Source organism: Idiotropiscis lumnitzeri, chromosome 10 (assembly GCF_059441095.1).
Source record: "Idiotropiscis lumnitzeri isolate Australia: NSW breed Sydney's pygmy pipehorse chromosome 10, RoL_Ilum_1.0, whole genome shotgun sequence".
Lineage (NCBI taxonomy): Eukaryota > Metazoa > Chordata > Actinopteri > Syngnathiformes > Syngnathidae > Idiotropiscis > Idiotropiscis lumnitzeri.
In genome coordinates, this window is record NC_142400.1 from 7,641,962 (window position 1) to 7,662,339 (window position 20,378).

General features: G+C 39.4%; 1 protein-coding gene across 1 annotated transcript in view; it reads left to right on the top strand.

Annotated features, from left to right (window-relative positions):
• The window catches only part of gabbr1a (gamma-aminobutyric acid (GABA) B receptor, 1a), a 49,981-nt gene that overhangs the window by 1,516 nt on the left and 28,087 nt on the right, over positions 1 to 20,378 (top strand). Inside the window, exons 2-8 of the mRNA XM_088306562.1 lie at positions 2,742 to 2,828; positions 3,008 to 3,072; positions 4,139 to 4,277; positions 5,825 to 6,010; positions 8,062 to 8,079; positions 12,651 to 12,811; positions 19,357 to 19,491. Of these exons, the coding sequence (XP_088162688.1) occupies positions 2,750 to 2,828; positions 3,008 to 3,072; positions 4,139 to 4,277; positions 5,825 to 6,010; positions 8,062 to 8,079; positions 12,651 to 12,811; positions 19,357 to 19,491 (783 nt within the window). The 5' untranslated portion in view covers positions 2,742 to 2,749. The remainder of the gene's footprint in view (positions 1 to 2,741; positions 2,829 to 3,007; positions 3,073 to 4,138; positions 4,278 to 5,824; positions 6,011 to 8,061; positions 8,080 to 12,650; positions 12,812 to 19,356; positions 19,492 to 20,378) is intronic.

The window sequence follows — 20,378 nt, forward strand, 5'->3', positions numbered from 1 at the left end:
TACTGGAAGCGATACCAATGCCATACGCCACTATGGGAATATAATTATGATACAGTAATTGCGTGATAAATATTTAAGTGTTCATTGGAGCATAATACAAGATTGATATATCGAAAGAAAAATAGCACTTAAAACTTTGGTCAGTTACCAGACTACTCACTGGTTTGTGGTGGATAACTGGTAGCACAATTCTGATCAGTTGTGTTCAATATAAACGTGTGATATTTGTCTAATGATACTGATAGTATCACGATACAGAATGGAAATATACGGAGAAGCCAATATACAAACAGAAATCTTAGTTAGCAGACTGCTTCCTGGTTCATGAAGGAAAACAGGCACTATCATTCGGTTTGGAACGGGACTTAAATACATCAGTGTGATATTTCTCCAATGATACTGACAGTATCATGATACAGAAGTAATGTGGTATCGGAAGAAAATCATTTGTGAATGGAAATGAGTCAGTAAGCAGACCACTTTCTGGTTCTTAAAGGATGATGGCAGTACTATAATGATTCAAGGGAGGCGTCAATGCAACAAGACAATATTTCTACATTGATGCTGACAGAATTATATATTGGAAGAAAAATGCGCACCAAATAAAGAGAGAAATCGGAGTCCGTTAGCAGACTACTTCCTGGTTTGTTGAGGATAACGGGCAGTGCCGGTGGGCGGGGGTTAAAAATGTGAGTAGAAGAAGGTTTGCATAAGAGTTTGAATATTTCAACAAGGAGGTGGAAAAGCTGGTGGCACGCATGTACGGCGGCCTGCAGTGTTGTGGAACAGAGGCGGGGGCGTTGTCCACGCTTCTCAAGCTTTAATTGCATTTCAAGCTTGAGGCCAGTTGACACACACGCACACACTTACGCGCAATCCGCTTTCATCTGGCCCAGTGTGTGATGCGCTGCTATTAATGACTCCCGGTGGGCCGACCCATTCTCCCGTTCTTGCTCTCCATCCCGGCCTCCCGTCACCTCCACCCAACCTCTTTCGAGTGTAACGTCTACTTCCTGCACGCCTCCCTGTCATCTTTAGTCTAAAAATATTGTCGGCTTCCAGCGGAGTGTGTCTGTCTTCCACCGGCCGGCAAACCTTGCCGCCATCTGTCTCCAGCACGGAGATGTGCTTTTTAGGCAGGCACATATAAACAATGCTCCCACACTATGTCGCATATTTTCAAGCAATTGTGTTTTTTGGGTTTCGACAGTGTAAGCTACAGTTAACTATTTTTACACGTTTCTGGAAGCGACAAACAATTTGAAGCAAGCACGCTGTGGCTCTAATTTGGAGAATTGTACATGCTAGGCCACGAAAACAGTTTGAAAATTGTCCAAATCCTCTGATTTCACTCTCAAATCAATAAACATGACCTGATTTCTTTAGTCTTCAATGAAAGCAGACTGGTTATCATTGTTTAATAAAAACAAGATTTTTACTGACATCAACTCATTAATCCCAGAAATTTTTACTCGAGGAAATCCCTAAATTCCAGCGTTTTTCTGGATTTTGACTCATTTTGCGAGGCCAACAGAATATTGTGTTCTAATGCTATAAAAACACGGTGCTATGACGCAAAAAAAAAAAAAAAAAAAGGCTACGACGTATAAATGCGTCTTTGGGAGGTGGGGTCTACATTTTTAAAAACATATATGTATGTCTTATGGATTGAATGAGTTAACTTTGGAAAATGATATTTCTTTTTGCCTACTTTATAACGTCGACCATACAAGTGACTTAATCCAAATGAATTCATAGGGAAAAAAATAGTCCGTTTAATCTATGGTGAAAATTATTTGCCGCCGTAGTATGAATTACTTGTATATATGCCATGTAGGTGAACATCAAGCAGCCTCAGAAGTCGAAAACTAGCTCTATATGGATATCTTCCAAGTAGGCCTTCTCATTAATCAGTACCCTATAGAAGAAGCTCATATTGCTTTTTTTGTTTTTTTTAATCATGTAATAACAAAAACATATATATGTATATATGTACATGTATAATATATATAAATGTGGCTTTGGTTTCATTTGAAGTTTGACAAAGAATGATGTTTATTATTCCAAAGTGCAAATGAGCATCTATATTTAGTGTCTTTGTTGCGTTTCTTTCCCGCGCGCGTGCGTGCGTGCGTGCGTGCGTGTGTGTTTCAGCATGCTCGTGGGACCAATGTGCCGATTCAAGTCTTTGGACTTTTTAACTTATGAGCATCATCTCAAATTTGGACTCTTTGTTCCCCTTCATGTGCCAAAATGGAGCTTTTCATGACAGAAATAGAAGAATGCAGGGAATTCTCGGAACACTGGTGATTCAAAACACACTGGGAGTACTGGGAACGTAGGTACTGACGTTCTGGCGACTGTTTGAGTCCATTGGGACCAGTGTTGGTATTAAGTCTTTCGTATCATCAGAACACTTAACACCTAAACACTGGAGCGCACGAAATATTGTGAACACCAAGGACTGCTAGAACCAGGACACAAGGAATACTTTGAACATTTTGACTTGTACTGGGAGCACTGGTGGCACTGGAACAGAATGACTCGGGGAACAATGAAAAACTCCCGAGTGCGAGAACTAGAAATCCAGGAACACTTTGACAATTAGGAGCTCTTTGGAAGTAAGGAAAACAGCACGTTAAATTTCTACAAAAAAATCTCCCATAAGGACACAATAAAAAAAACAAAAAAAAAACGAAATATCGAATATATGACCACTCATGTTCTGTTTTGTCTTTTAGGTGGATTCATGATGGCGCTTTTGTTTCTGCTGGTTCTCCACATTCTCCCATCTCTTGTTGTTCCCATACATAATTCATCAACTGGAGGTAATTTGTGCATGTGTGTGCGTGCGCATGTGCATGTGCGTGACTGTGTGTGGGATGATGGGATGGAATGAAGTCCATCGAGAGTGCGATTTGTCAGATAAATTGAGCGTGCATCATGTGCCGTGGTTGTTGTGATATATTAACATTCTTTTCTTTTCCCCCCCCTCTCGCTTTCTCAGGCTGTGCCATCATCCGGCCTCCGAGGGATGGAGGCATCCGGTACAGAGGTCTGACACAAGAGCAGGTATTGATAAATATATTAAAAAATACAGAATATGATTGTTTTATACTACCCAAAATTACACAGAAACAAAACTAGCAATTTTTGCTCTTTTTTTTTGCCTTATCATTCAAAATGGATTAAATCCAATTGGGATGAAAATTCTGTGAAATTTCAACGATATTTTAAAATTTATTAAAAAAAAAAAAATTGTGGTGTCCCACAAGGATCACTTCTAGAAACCTTTACATTAGGCTGCTTGTCATCAATTTGTGAGTTTCAAGCGGATGTCAATTAAAAGATTTTCTTAATAATAATATGTTCTCTGCGCCCACAGTATTCTGATTGATATTGCGCTTATGAAATATGACTTAAACAGAAAAAAATGGTACCAACCGTCACAGCTCACCTGCTTTCTGAGTTTTGACTTATTGGCAAGCTTAGTCCTTACACTGTGATGTCATTTTCAGTCGACAGCAAGTGCAACACAACCCTGATTGTGCGTGTCACTGTTTTTCGTCTATACGTGCCCTGCGATTGGCTGGCGACCAGTCCAGGGTGTTTGAAGGCTCTCGCCAATTTCAGCTGGGATTGGCTCTAACTCACCGTAACGCTAATGAGAACAAGCAATGGATTTTTTTTTTTTTTTTTTTTTTGTGGCGTCCCACAAGGATCACAACCAGAAACCCTGATGTTGAGTCAACAATGATTATTTTGGAGGTGTAAGGATGATTTGGGTTTGTAATAACACTGCAAAAAGATGAGAATGCACACGGAGCACAGTGGACTAGTAGTTCACTAGTATGCCTCAAAATAAATTTTCAGTTTTTTTTTTATTAATGGAGAGGGCTCAGTGAAGTCATACATTTTCATTTATTTCTTTTTTAAACGGAGGCGGAGGCATCTTATTCATGGAAAAGATCTCTTCACTCTATTGACTTTTAGTGTCATTCAAATTCTGGGCTCACAAAACCAACTCTGCAATGTCTTTTTTTTTTTTTTTGTCTGGTTGCTGCCATATGGCACTTTCTCGAGAGGAATCGAACGCATGAGGGATCTCCATGTCATTTTCATCGCTGTGCCTCTGCAGATCCGCAGTGTTCAAATCTTGCCTGTGGATTACGAGATTGAGTACATCTGCCGTGGGAACCGCGTGATCGTCGGGCCTAAAGTCAGGAAGTGTTTGCCCAACGGCACGTGGACGGACATGACGCAACACAGCAGCTGTCGTGAGTACTCGAGTATACGTTTGTATTTGGATATGTGGATGCGAAGGTCCTCTTGAAATTGGAATAGTTCTCTTCCAGTTTCGGCAACAAAATTCATCCGGCACGTCTGTGATGCACGAAAAAGTCTCACAGCCAATCCTTAAAGTGAACAGAAAGTTGGTTTGAAATTGACATTTTGGGCTACTTCTAGGGCTGGAACGCAAACACGACACAACAAGAAATTGAGTGGACATGAAAAAGTCTCAAGGACAGTAAATGAAGCATGTCTCAGAAGTGCTTTGTGGAAAGTTAGAAAAAAAAAAAAAAAGAGTCCCGGACATCAATTTCACCGAAACAAACTAAAAAAAAAAACCTGGATCAAAAACATCCCTGAAGGTGGTACGAAAGACAGTCTTCCGCTTGGTTTTGTGAGAAAACAAAAGCTACTGTGAAATTTCTATTCAGGTCATGTTTTGGGTGCGTTGATGCGATAAAATCCTTCTCTGATTTTTTATTATTTTGTGTTCTTAATAAGACTTTTCCTCCCCAGTCCATTACATTCTCGTAATGCTTCTTTGTGCAAAAAGCAGAAAGCTGCAGATTACTTTAACAGTCAATGTGTTTAGATGCCGGAGGGGAAAAGACTCAAAATACGCACACGCACACGCACACACACAAAGCAGATTGAAATAAATTATTTTAAAAAAAAAACACTGCCGCCAGTTTCAAATAAGAAAGTCAAAAACGAAAGCACACAGAGACTAAAATGTTCCAAATAAGATAAGCCTACAGAAGACATTTTATTTAGTTTGATGCCTTAGGAAAAGCATTTAACAACACTTATATTTGCTCTTAGATGTTTTTTTTTTATTTAATTTTTTTTATTGCTGTGTGCCTAGTCCCTTTCAGCTTTAACGACTAGTACCTGGTGTTGGTTTTGTTATATTTACAGCACAAGCAGAGCTAACGATGCTAATTCAAACGATAAATTCTGTTATATTTGGTGTGATTTTAAATAATCTTAAAACATCTAATTAAGAAAGTGGCTAATCTTCATACGAAGCATCAGCGCGAATACAACAAATGAACCCAGGTGTATTGGTTTGATGTTAGCATGTTTGATGTTAGCATGTTTGATGTTAGCATGTTTATGATGTTAGCAGAGAGGAAAGTGGATTAGCAGAAAAAAATTATTATTTTATTGAACAATGGTTGCAGCATGTAGCAGTAGTTCAATGGGGCGCAGTTGCGGGAATAGAATCCAATCGGATGCGGGTAACAGGGCAGAATCAGGACTTTAAAACCACTTTGTGGACATACAAAAAAACAGTTTGTGGGTCGGCTAAAGCTGGTTAATTGGCACTAAATGGAATACTATTTCTAACACTATACTGGAGCTCAAAAAGCGAATAGAGCATCTAAAGCTAAAAAAAATATTAGCATTTATTGCTAACAGATAGCTAAATGTGCTAATAGGTCTGTTTTGGCATCTACTTGATATAACGAGTGCTACATGTCATGAGCTTGTAGCAGCTGTGTGATGCTAACACGCATATTCCCTCTGCCAGTACTGCTTTGTCCTCGCGTGTGGACGTCTCTGGAGAACGGCCAGGTGACGGTGAGACCCCCGGGACTCCCGGTGGAGGGCTCGGTTCTGCACTACCGCTGCCACAGTGGCTTCATTCTGGAGGGACGTAACATCAGCCACTGCACCAAACTGGGAAAATGGGACGCTCCCAAGCCCATTTGCCTCTGTGAGTAACATCATGACACCACCAAAGCAAAAAAAAAAAAAAAAAATTCAGATAATCTGGAATGGAATCACAGCGCTTTTCACACATTTTTTTGTGTTACCACCTTAATCCATAGTTGATCACCTTGGCCCTTCAGATAACATCACCTCTATTTTGTATTTTGTCATTATGCATATTATTGATTGTACAATTAAAATATGTTTCCATTATTGCACACTGTCGAGGAGTATTTTCCTCACACAGAGTGAGGAATTATGTAAGTGAATAGTGAAACGGTGTTAAAGATGATCTGAAACATTGTTTCTGGCTGAGAAGCCGAATGTCTGTTTGCTCCCGCAGAGTGTCGTGGAGAGGATGTTAATGATTGGCTGAGATGGAGACAAGTTTGTTCAGCGTTCTCTTCACTCTGCATGTCACCAGTCGTTTTACAGTTTTTCTCTAGTTGCATTGGTACATTGCTCAGGTCAAAATAGAATTTCTCAATTTTATCATCACTGTGTCTGCGCACCCAAAAAAAAAGCAATTTTTTATTTCTTTGAACAAGTTTCAAATGCTTTGACACACCCTTATGCAAATGATTATGTCCTTGCGGCACAGATATTGGCAGCGGCTGAGTGCTGGTCCTGGTTCTCTTATAGTCCACTACTAGCTGCTTAATTTTGCTTGTGTTGGGGGGCAGTGAAAATGGCTTTTTTTGATGCGGATAATATGACTCAGGTTTAAAATCTGTTGGATGATACCAAATCTGCTCGACACAAGTCTTCATGACCCCGACCAGTGACACTGATCAGGCCCTGCAAGCTTGTTATGGTGGAATTTTCTCCTGCTATTTTCTCATGCGGAACATCTGTCACTGTCATATCGGAGCTACTCGTTACAGAGGAGGGAGAGGATGGTTTTGGGATGTCACGGTAATATGAGGGAATATATGTGTATATGTGGATATATATATATATATATATATATATATATATATATATATATATATATATATATATATATATATATATATATATATATATATGTGTATATGTATATATATATATATATATATATATATATATATATGTATGTGTATATATATATATATATATGTGTGTATGTGTATATGTATATATATATATGTGTATATATATATATCTATATATATATATATATATGTGTGTGTGTATATGTATATTATATTTTATTTTATTATTTTATTATTTTTTTTTTTTTTACCAAATCCACATTCAAGTGGCAATTTTTGCTCAGATGAGTGCAAATGAATGAGGATTTGGTGAAAAAAAAAAAGCCACAACTTGCCAGATGGTTATCACGGTTGTCTTGGCAACCATTAAAGTTGCTATGGGAATCTTTGGATTTAAAAAAAAAAAAAAGATCTCTGACAATGTGAAAGTGGGTTGCGTAATCCCAAAGAAGTTGGCAACACGGTGGAGTGTTGACTTGTTCTATATTTGGGACTCTTGAAAGCTTCGAGTAAAAATTTCCAAGGCTTTTGAGTCACAGTCTGATGTGTGGTGACCGTCATCGATCAGAAAGAATAAAATGTGTGACGGGGGGGATTTGATATTTGCAGGGTGGATGTGATGAGATTACGCAAGAGGAGCCTCTGCACAGCAATTCTGCTCAGCATGGTCACAATCACACTGTTGCTGACATCTAGTGGACACAAATTATTTGCGTTGCAATTTTGTATAAGAATCGTCATACGTAATAAACATTAAAATTAAAAGTCAGACGTAATTATTTTTCATGTCCCTGGTAAAATAGAATATCATTACGTTGTTTGATAGGAAATGTTTTTATCCCAAAATGCGTTGTGTAAAACAAAACATACACTTTCCATTATGATGAACAATGATTACATTTTTCAGTGTCAGACATGCTATTAACAAATTTATTATCATTATCATAAGGATATTCTTGGCCTGGATCAAAAATATTCTATGTGTGCATGGAAGATGAACAGTAATGTGTCTGCAATTTTATTGTTGTCTTACCACTTTTTTTAACATTTATTTCTTTTTTTGTGTTTTTGCCTTCCAAAGACGACAAAAACAACACAGGTAAGACATTTTCCATTCTAATTAATTATTATTATTCATGAAGACTGCCAGGTGTGTAGAATCAACAGAACAAATAAAAATAATTCACAAAGTCCGACAAAAGCATGAGTTAAGGATAACCGCCACCTTTCACAATAAAAATAAAAGCAATGATTATATTCCACATTCTATATTTCATTGCTGTACAGACAGTAGACTAACAACGGTGGTTTGCTAATCGGGTTTGCGGGCGGGCCTCACAGATGATGAAACTTGCATTACTTCCGGTTTATTTATTATTCGAGGCTCAATAATATTTTATTTTGAAAAATGACCGGCTTCTCTATGTTACATGTGATGGACTCTTGACGCATGTCAAGATGCTAAGTGTCTTAGTCGCTTATTTTAATCTCACAAGGTAGCAAAATGAGTCGAAAAGATAAAGACCATGTACGAAACCCGCTCAGCACAACATGCGGCAAGCAAAGACAGTTAGGATGTCGAACAGACGCACACAAGTCCAGTCCAGTCCAGCAAGCCTTGGAGCTGTAAGCTTCTTTATTGGCCACAAGAGGACAGTAGAGTTCTTTTTTGAGTTCTTCTAACTCGTCCACCTGGGAGCAGTGTGATTTTAAAAAAAGCTTCCGTCTACTATCTGGCTAGCGAAAAATCAAATTAAACCCATTTAAACGCGTTTTTCGTTTTTCTTCTTTTTGAAATAAAAATGTCAAATAATATCTCACATTTTTAAAAAAATGATTTATTATTCTGTTTTAATGAGTTGTTGGCTGCATATTACCTCAAATATTCACTCTGAAGATCAAGCATGAGTCTGTGTTTTTTTCTTGTTTTTTTAATATGTATTATTTTTTTTTTTTAACTCCTGAAAATGTTTTATTAATTTGTTATTCTGTTTCTATGACTTCAGTTTGTCTGTAAAACAAAATATTTCACCAGTTTTTTTTTCCTGCCGCAAATACTTACTGTCCATTTTTTAATGCCAACATTTAAAGCTGTCAAATAATATGTTTTAATGTAATGATTATACTTCTTAACTAACTATTAATGAATTGAAACGTGGAAAAAAAAAAAAGAACTGTTGATTGATTTATTACGACGTTTCTATTACAAATGCGCTCCCTCGGAATCCTTACAGTAGTAGTTTCACTGGAGTTCATACTTGAGTGTATACATGACAATGTCGACATTAGGGATATTGAGTACCTCCCCCAGGGAGCGTTGTAAAATGGTGTTTAAGTGCAGCGAGGATGAGGACCATTGAGTTTGCTCATCACTGAGCTAATTGTCATTCCCCAGCTCGATGGAGATTGGGTGTCCTCATGAGATTGCCGCTAATTGCCTCGCGGAGGCAGACGATCGAGAACGGGGGTTGTCGTCATTTGAAATGTGACACACTTGGGAGCAATTTCACAATTTTTCAGGATTATTGCTTATGGGTGTTGGATATCTCTATTGTGCAATGTTTTTTTTTTTTGGACCACGTGGATTATTTCTAGTTGTGTTTATTTCTATCGCGCAAGGTCGCAGTTTACCTTAATTCTATGACACGTGCATGGCACGTTTAAGGACATAACTGTGCATGACGTGGATTGTTTTTCAACTCTGTAGATTTTTCTATTCATTAATTCTTTTTATTTCTAGTGTTAAAGGTTTGCAGTTGTTTTTTATGTACTTTTTTATTTACTTTGTGGGTAATTTCTAGTCATTGTTATTATTTCTATTGTGCAAGGCAAGGAACAAAAGTTTTTTTTTTTTACTAATGATCAGATTGTGCCTCGTTGTTAAAGCCAAGAGGCAGAAAGGAGCGAGTTACAGTATTAACCTTTCTCCCGCTGAGGTGGCAGCAAGTGGGTGGAGGTGGCGCACTCGGGGGTGTGAGGTGGCGGCCAGACGCAAAGATGGACGCTTTCTATTTGCGGAAACAGATTTCGAGCATCGATGAGCAAATCTTGCTTATTAGTTAGCAGGATGATGCAAAAAAAAAAAAAAAAAAAAGACAACATCACTGACTGTTGTTGTTCTTTCGGAAGCTAACAGCAAAGGGTCAGTACACACAGATGGCTCGTGGGAGATTTTGCTTTAGTATGCCGCTCAATTTTCTAAACTGTCTCCAAGGTCTTTTGGCTCAGGATTTGCACCTGCAGGTATGCCAGCCACATCTGGCTTATTATGATTTATAACCGCCAGCTTGAGCAAGGACTGAATGATTTAAAAAAAAAATAATAATAATAAATCAATTTAGGATTTTTTTTCTCCCCTCAATATTGCAATTAGAAGTCATCGTCGTGTCCTCTTCCCATCTACAATATTTTTTTCTAAACCAAAAAAATAATGTGTTAAAGTGAAAAATGGATCATTATTACAATAAACAATATTTGATTTATTATAAATTTTTGGTTCGTCTCGCAATAAGATAAATGCAAATGAATTAAATAAAAATAATTAAATTAATACGAAGGCAGATTATCTACTTGAATTCGAGTTGTCAATTTAGTAAACTGACTACAACGTCACAAAATTTTACCAAGCAAGAGTAGCATAAACATAAATCATACAATCATGAACCAGATTACGAAAATAATGCAAACAAATTCACCGCTTCATCTTTTCAATTTTCCGGAAACACGTTTTCCACACTTCTGGGGACCAATTTCCTGAGTAATCGATTTTAAAATGATTAGTTGAATGAATTTGTCTCCCTTTCAGGTACGAGGTGTGACACTCTCGATCTTTCCAACCCTTTAAAACAAAGCCGCGGCTCCCATCTACCTCGGCGGGGGTCTTAAAAACAGAAACGCACACATACACGTGGAGCGATCTCCAGTCGAGCTGCACATAAAGTTCAGCGCTGAATAATTGATGGAGCGTCGGACGGACGCATGAGGAGGTGGAAGGCAAATGCCAGACGATGACAACCGCGTCCGTAGCAAAGATACTCTGATAATGGCCCGTGAAAAAGCCAGCATCCTCGTATCACACTCACGCAGTTGGTGCGCAAAAGACGCACATTTTGAAATGGACGACATGGGCGAGGGGAACGCTGCACCAAATTTCACATCTGGGTACTTGTTTTCACTTCCGATAAAGTTTTACTACTGGTAGCAAGTTCTCCAATAAAAGAAAGAAACTTCAATATTTTCTTTAAGTTTGTCTTCAAAACGTTCGTCTTATTTTCACGAAATAAACCAAAAAAATAATGTATATTGTCCAATTAAATTGAATACCGTGGTGCCTTGAGACCCTAACGAGCGCTATAAAAAAAAAAGATGGATGTGAGGTCTTGCGGTGTTCCACAAGGATTATTACTAGAAACCCTGGCATTAGGATTACTATCATCAATCCTTAAAACCAATCCATCCTTTTTCCTGTATTATATTCTTAAAGTCGGACATTATGAGCGATTACGTATTATGTTATCTGGCTTTTATCGAATTCACTTTTTTGAAGGCAGAGTGATGCATTTTGCCCGCAGTTTTGTTCGGAGACATTAAACAAAAGAAAGATTAAATTCTTCTTTTACCCCCCCCCAAAAAATAAGTAGAACCTGGTTTGGTTTAATCAAAAACAAACTATAAATCGAACTAATACTTTATTTACAGATACCCAAAGTCACCTCCTAATCTTTATCTTCCACTGAAAAGCTCTGCTTGATCTCCAATTCAACAAGATGGAACACCGCCATCTACATGCGTCAGTTAGTCATTACAGTGGCCAACAAGACTTACTTGACAAATACATTAATCAGTGGCAGTAGATGGTTGTATTCCGGTCGACGAACATAGACGTCCATGGCACTAAAAGACTTTGGAACACTTTTTTGAGATTCCATTTGTTTGTTAGCACTGCGTTAAATGCTCTGCCTGACATCCTTATGCCTTACAAAATATGATCATATTAAGTTGGACTCGGCGCTTGACTCATTAGCTAATCTTTCAGCAGATATTACACACACACACACACACACGCACACACGCAGGGGAGCGATGCAGTCGCCGCTTCCTCTTCCGCTGCAAATCTTTTCATCTGTTTTCAACACGACAGTCTTACAGGAGGGGAAGATGTTGCCTGCCTGCCTTCTGCTTCTATTTCCACTCCTCGCCACTACGCACACACACACACACACACACACACACATTGTGACTACACTCTCTCTCTTTAGGGGTGAGCCAATGGGGGGGCTCCAGCTTCTCCCAATCAACACTCTGCTCCTGGTATTGCATTCGCGCCTTCTTTTCTTTTTTTTTTTCTTTGCCTAAAAGTGGTGAATCTCACACTTGTCGCCACATTTCACGATTGATGCACAGCAGCAAGGAGACAAGATTGACTTTGTATTTTCTTTTTTTTTTGGGGGGGGTTAGTTTTAGTCCAGATGTGAATTGACTTAGTTCTCAAGTGACTTGAACATGTAATTGTTGACGTTTGATTCTTCAGTCGTTCTCCTCCACGTGTTGTCGAAGTGATGCTGGCGAGTCGCGCGTCTCCCCGGTGGCGGGCGCCTTTCCTCCGGGCTTCTCTGACCGCCTTCTTTTTGTTTTTCTCGCTTCTGCTGCTGTCCGCGCGGCCGTGCTCAGGGAAGAAGAAGCTGTACATCGGGGCGCTGTTCCCCATGAGCGGCGGCTGGCCCGGTGGCCAGGCGTGCATGCCGTCCGCCCAGATGGCGCTCGACCTGGTCAACAACCGCAGCGACATCCTGCCCGACTACGAGCTGGAGCTCATCCACTACGACAGCATGGTGAGTGCCGCTCTCTACCCGGGTGTTACGTGCACGCTTCAAGTGTGTTGTTACATGTAAAAAAAAAATAAAATTAAAAAAACATGAAAAGAATGTTTGAAGAAGTTTGACAGCAAGGTACCTGCTTGCTTTTGTTTTGGGAATTCTTTAAGCAGTAGTTTGTTGTATTTGGCAGTTTTGGGTTTATTACTTTTTTTTTTTATAAATAAAAATAAATTTGATTATGTTGTCTTTTACTTTATAGCTACCAAGGGCTTAGAGCTGTTTTGGGATTATTCTAAAAAAAAATTGAATTTTTACGTTTCTAAAAATTTGAAACGATTTTTTTGTTGTTGGTTAATTTAGTCAACAGTTTTTTTTTTTTTTAGCTAAGATATTGTGATACACATCGTTTTTTGTTAGTTTATTTTAAAAGCCAGTCATTTTCAATTCCGCCGAATAATAATTTATTTATTTGATTAGAAACTGCGCTCTAATTTTGATTATTTTATTGTTTATTTATTTAAACCAAAACATTTCCAATTTCAACTCTTTTAGCGACATGTTTTTTTTTTATGTTGACTGTTTTTAAAATATTAGAAGTTTATATATTATGTGATTTTACTTTGGGGTATGCTTAAAAGTCCTTTTTGGTTGGTATTTTTAGCCACTTTAGGTGGTGAAAATGTTAGAAAGTGTTTTTTAACTGTTTTGTTATATTTTTACTCGTTTTAACAATTGAAAGTGTACTTGTGTTATACAGAATATATTTTTTTATACAGAAGTAATTGTATTATTTTTTTTTTAGTTACACCAGAGTCGCAAAAGTATTGGAAACGACTCTCAAATTCCAACCACAATCATGAACATATTTCAGTGCGCATTGAACGTGGAATACGAGCATTGGGCCGTGTTGAGATGCTGTGTGACCATCTAACCCATCGATGAACTAGCGCACACCTACAGTGCTTCGTACTCAGCGCAGCACCAAATTATATCCAAATCCAATTAAAAAAAAAAATTAAAAAATGTGTAAGGAGGAGGTTAATATGTCCTCGTTAAGGAATGGAACTTTCGAAATTGTCTTAAATACGTCCTATGTGTCTCGAATTATACGTTGGAATTTGGTTCGGAAATGTGAAAGTTGTAGGATGTCAGTAAAATGAGCGGGTCAATAATAAAAGTATGTTTTTGGGGCGGCCTCAGAACTGTAACTGGCCATATGTAATGATATTTGTCACACTTCTCCTCAGAATGATCGATCGATAACCTCGAGCCCCTAATTAGTCGCGCCAAAAGAGCAAACGCCCTTCCCACGCTCGTCAATCAGTTCTTGAAAATGTCAGAAGGACCGACGAGTAGAACGGTCGCTAGAAGTGGAATTGGTCATTGGCCCGCGTTGCGCCCGTCAACAGCAGTTTGAGTGGGACATACACTCTTGGTCGCTTTACTCTGATTGGTGAGTATGGCTCTGCATTGGAATTGCAATAGGACTGCGTGTGTGTGTGTGTGTGTGTGTTGGCATGGCAACAGAGTCGCTCCTGAAGCAAAGCACATAAGGATTCAAAAAGTGTGTGTGCAAATCAAGATGTATGGGTCACGTGTGTGTGAGTGTGTTCCCTTTTCTTTTGTTGCTAAATTCAAAGTGTGCGTGCGTGTGCGTGCGTGCCGGATGCAGCTAACACCAACATAAAGATAAAACATTTCCGTGTGCAGTTTCCACGGCAATTGGACGACAGAATGGCTGTCACCTGCGGTTGGAAAAAAACACACACACACGCACGCACGCACACGCAGACACTAATACTTACACATATGAACACAAACACGCTTACACGCGCACATGCTTAAACACTAACACGTACAAACACTTGAAAACACTTAAACATGCCCAGTTACACAAACACACACACGCGCACTCCCACACACTAAAACGTACACACTCATACTTAAACACTTTCACACACGTGTTGTCTCCACCTGGCACTTAGTCATGTATGTAGGGGTGTGTGTGTGTGTGTGTGTAGGAGAGTAGAAGGGGATTTGTGTGTTTTGAGGTGGCTGGCATGGCAATGAGCGCCTTAGCCAGGATTCATTAGCCGCAATATTTCCCTTCCGGCTTATTATTATCGCTCACGACTGGGCAAATATTCATCTTGTGGGATGAGGACATTCGCGTCTTGGCATCAAATTGAATTGAGTTCGAGTTGAATATTCAGTCATTAAGTAAAACTAGTGTAAAAAAAAAAAAAAAAAAAAGATGGAATGCTTGTTTTTCAGCATTTTCACCGTTTTTTTATTTTATTTTTAAATTGTACATAACAGCTGCTTGAATGCTTCAATGTCACTATTATGTATTTTTTTGGCCCTCATCATTTTAGTATGCGGGATAGTGTTCAGCATTTATGTTGTGCACACAAATCACACGGCTGGAAATATTCAGAATGTACAACAGAATTGTCACGTCAATATTTTGTTAACGTACGACATTATCGATGCGAAGGCTCGTGACTCCGGATGCCAAAAATTTTTTGCGACATACAACAAGATTCGCGTGATTGTTAACACTTGTCTCTCGCGATTGTGTGACTCACAACAGAACGAGTGCGAGTGTGATTGTTCGTCTCTCAGCTTTCATAAATGTTTGCTTTGTTTGCACATAACACTTAGCGAATGCTTGATTCCAACTATTCACGTCATTTTTAAAAATTTGTCAATTAAAATAGATCACATTTTATCTAAGAGACGGAGCAGCAACGCATACAAACAGCGCATGCTCCACTTGAGAGTTAAACATTGTAAATTTAAACATCTAAATGTTCAACCAAACTGTATAATGACGAAAGTCTGCTAGCTTAATGCTAACATGTAACACCAAACGTCTTGGACTAACGTTCTTAATGTAATGACGGTAATTCCAAACCTTCAAACGAGCGCCACTTAACACACACGAGTAGCAATACATACAAACAGGCACACGAGTTTGGAAAACACTTGAGTGTACTCAAGTGTGAAGCATCAGGCCGCGTGTCACGCATGCAATATTCATGAAGCCCGGCGTTTAATCCTCGTGCGACGGGATGGATCAGCGTATCGTTTCCCCGGCTATTGAGGCCACGGCACCTCACGATGTACACGGACATCCACACATGCTGAGACACTCATACACGCGCCAGCCGCTGGCCGTTGCCATGGAGACATCAAAGCCCAGACTGCCAACTTTGATGAATTATTAACAGCGAGGCAGCGAGACGGCGCACATGCCACGTGGACGCGGTGAGACGGGCGCTTCCGAAGCTTTGTTATAACGCGAAGGCACGACGTGCTTTTTTTCCCAAGTGGTTGCTAGTCCGCCAGGTGGGACGCCGCACGTGATTATTTGTTGAATCTGGAGCGGAGCACCTTGATTGAAAGGTATTGGCTCCGCCTCCTGGCTGTTTATTTATATTTATATTTAGGGGTGGGCAAACTTTTTGATTGGCGGGTCACAATGGGTTCTAAAATTTGACAGAAGGGCCGGACCGGGAGCAGATGGACGGAGTGTTTTGGTAACCTCACCTCATCGGAGAAAAAATATTTGAAATGAAAGTGAACAAAAGCATTACAACAATATGTATGTCTTTGACACACCACAGTATTTAGAAAATAAAACATTAACAAGGTTTTTTCATTTAATTTTTTTCAAGTTTGGCGGGCCGGATTAAAACTTTTAACGAGCCGCAAGTGGCCCCCGGGCCATAGTTTTCCCACACCTGTCTAAAAGCCTCTTGTGACTGGAATGTATTCCACCGGAATTTTGCGTGTCCTCAATGAGGCACTCTAAAGCTGTGGTCCCCAACCACCAGTCCGCCACACAGATGAACGAAAAAAAAAAAAATACTTGCTCTTGACGCATGTCAAGATGCTAAATATCTCGATCATATTACGCTAATAATCAACCCATAAGCTAGCCAAATGAGTTAGAGCCTTACCACGTATGAAACCTGCTCTGCAAAATATGCAGTTAGCAAACCAATCCACACCCTACCGTTAACTGTCCGCACAAGTTATGGAGTTGGAAAAAAAGGTTGGGGACCACTTCTCTAAAGCGACCACAATACCTCAAAACCCCTGTGCGCAAGCTAGCTGTCAACTCAGACAAAAACAAAACAAAAAAGCATATTTTTTCAGCAATTACCTTTAAAACGGAATTTAGAAACAAATCTCAGAATTTACTTTACAGGTTCTTTAATGTTCATTAATTAAGATGTACTTTTTCCATTAACATCCATACCTGGAAAAAAACAAAACAAAATATCTCCGCAGAAAAAGTAGCGACTGAATGTTTCACACTATAACAAATCAGCAATATAGCGACACTGTGGTCCATACGCATATCGATACGTGACATCCATATTTTTGCATAAACTATTATCACTCCGAGCTGCGAGTCTCCACTCTGCCGATTTGTTGACATGATGAAGTCTGCAAAATCTGATTGCGCCCTCCTACCCCCAAAACCACCCGTCGGGAGGAAGTGATTGTTGCTGCTGATTGATTGGAAGCAAACCACCCCCCCCCCCCCCCCCCCCCCCCCCCCCCCCCCCCCCCCCCCCCCCGCCGCCTCGCTCGCGTTGGGGAAATTGCCGCTTCTGGTTGGACATCAAAACGGCAAAGTCGATGCTAATTCTGTTAGCGCTGGAGTCCTGTCGCGCTAAAATTATTAGTTTACAGTCTGAATAGCTGCGTTGGCCTTTTTGGTTTCCCGAGTATTTCCTATTAGCACATTTCTGATGCACATAAGTGGATCCTGGTTAAACTTTATGATTTTAGGTTCCCCCAAAATGACCTCCACGAAACTGACTTAGTAGCGTCTGATGTCTCAAGGATAATTGGCCCAAATTGAAGTGGAAGTCGGCTATTTTGGTTTGAAGCAGCCATTTTGGGTGAATTTTGAGTCTTTTGTTGCTTTCAGATTAAATGCTAATGCTTTCCGTCATCTAATGTGGGCGGAGGATGCGGTATTTGCTAATCAATTCAAGGCTCTGCCGTAAAAAATGGGGTGCGAGGGCCCGTTCATCATTTTAATGATCATTACGCTCGTTTGAGCTAGCTTAGGTGATCAACGTCAATCAAAAGTGAGCATTAATATGTTTTTCCTGCCGCTCATTAGATGGTGCAGGTGCTTCCTTTCGGCCGTGACGAACCCTGGCATGCGCATTATGCCACTATTTGCACTTTTATTTGTTTTCCTGCCTCGGGTGCCGTCGACGCTGCGGCAAAAGTAAGAAAATTACGAGCCGGGCCTCGCAATTTTTCTCTCTCGCGCCGTGCTTCTTGCTCGCGTGTGAGGACGTCAAGTCTTTTCTGTCATTAGCTCAAACGAGACGATCGGCGGCAGTGGCGGCGAGACAAACGTCCTGAATTAGGAGCCCCGTCACGGTCGGCTGATCGTTTGCGACACCCGTCAAGAGAGTTTCTATTGTGTTTGCGAGGCCTCGGCGGGGCTGAATCATCACACGTGTCAGGACAGTTTAGGCGTGACGGCGGCAGGCGGCGGCAAACCGATCACTGCTGCAATGCTGTCAGTTACGTTGAGTGCGCATCAAACTTAAATACAGTAAACCTCTGTGAGTAATTGATGCCAGGAGTAAGAATTTTTATAATTGCTCATATTAATAGTTAAAGTCGTAAATATACCACAAACGAGGATCGGAAAATTCTCCACTCATTGCAACGGCATCTTGCAGCATTAACATTAAAAAAAAAAAAAAAATTATAAAATATTTGATATGGAAAAAATACAACGGAAATGCTTTTACTTTAAGATGAACAGTTTAAAGTTGGAACGGTTTGAATGTGTCAAAAGATTACAGAATCACAGGGAAAAAAAACTAAAAGAATTTCTATTTTTTGGGGCTTTTATTTTGAAAAAAAAAAAAAGAAATGTTGCCGTGGGGATAAGATGAACAGTTTAAAATTGGAGCGGTTTGAATGTGTCAAAAAATGTAGAAATTAGAAGAAATTTTGGGATTTTATTTTGAAAATTAAAAAAAAATGTGGTTAGGATGAAGAGTGTAAAGTTGGAATGGTTTGAATGGGTACATTTTGTTTAGAAATTAGAGGGGGGAAAAAAATCTGCAATAGGGATGAAATGAACAGTGTGAACTTCTATGTTCTGCTTTTATTTTGAAATTTTGAAAAAAAAAAAATTGCAATGAGCTCTACCGGACAAAGTATTTTTGCTTTTATTTAGAAATTTAAAAAAATCATTTTTATATGAATGTGCGAAACAGATTGAAATTGTAACCGTTAGATTAGTCAAAAAAAAACAAAAACATGGCAACGACATATGACATTGAAGACCATTACATAACTACCTAAAAAAGAAGCAAATTTGTCTTTTTTTTTTGTTTTTTTTGTTTTTCAGTGAATAGTTAAATGTAGGTAGATAGTTCCATTCATGTTGCGGCACTACGCCAGAGAAGCGCAACTCTAAATTCTGACATTTCAGTACTTTGTAGAAATGTGATCTAGTGTGAAGACACTGTCCATCCACACTTGTTTATTTTGCGATGTCCTTCCAGTGCGATCCGGGCGAGTCCACCAAGCTGCTTTATGACCTGCTCTACACGGAGCCCATCAAGATCGTGCTGATGCCCGGCTGCAGCGGCGTTTCCACCATCGTTGCCGAGGCGGCTCGCATGTGGAACCTCATCGTGGTGAGTTCGCTGCCCGTGGGAAATAAAACGGAATTGGACTGTGGGTACAGAGCAGAGGCGGGTGGGAATAAGTCACATATGTGTAAGTCTTCACATTTCAAGCGAGTCCCTGCGACCCTTTCCTTGAAATCACTCTCCTGCAATTGAATTAATCCAAATGTTACCATTTACTATTAACTCTTTGACTGTCGGCCATTTTCAAAGCACAGTTTTCTCTATTTTACCAACTGTTGCAGAGCAGATTTTTGAAGACCTGGAAAATATAGTTTCGTTCTGTGACAGTATAAACACCAACGCAGATATTTGCTTTTGTGCCATAAAACAAAAACAAGATGGAAAATGAGCTTTCAAAGCAAAAATTATTTATTTAAAGATGTACAACTAACCAAGCTACGCACTAGTAACGCTGACTCATCATCAGAATTTTTTTACATTGTTTTATTACAGTGATTTACAAACCTAAATCTAACACCCGCTTTTATGCCAACCCTTTGAAAAATGCACCCTATCTTGGTACTGTAAATCCTCGCTAGCTGGGTTCTCTGCTTCTTTTATTGCGCTAGCTAGCAAGCTAGCATGGATTCTTTTTCTTTTTCTTCCCATTATTATTACTACTCTTATAATTAGTTTGGTTGTTTTGTCTTGTGGTAATTTAGCGAAACATAGTTGTTAGCCTGCTTGCTAATGTCGGCTCAATAAACTATTATCCATTTCAGCGTCAAAAGAACACATCTGTGCCATTAATCGGAACAACAGAAAAGTCAATTAACTATCCAGTCCTTTAATAATCATGACAGCCCACATCTTTTTTTTTAATCAATTTAGCTGTTGAAATGTAAATTATGGCTAGCGTTCTGTCTTACTTCCAAGCAATTTACTTCACCTAA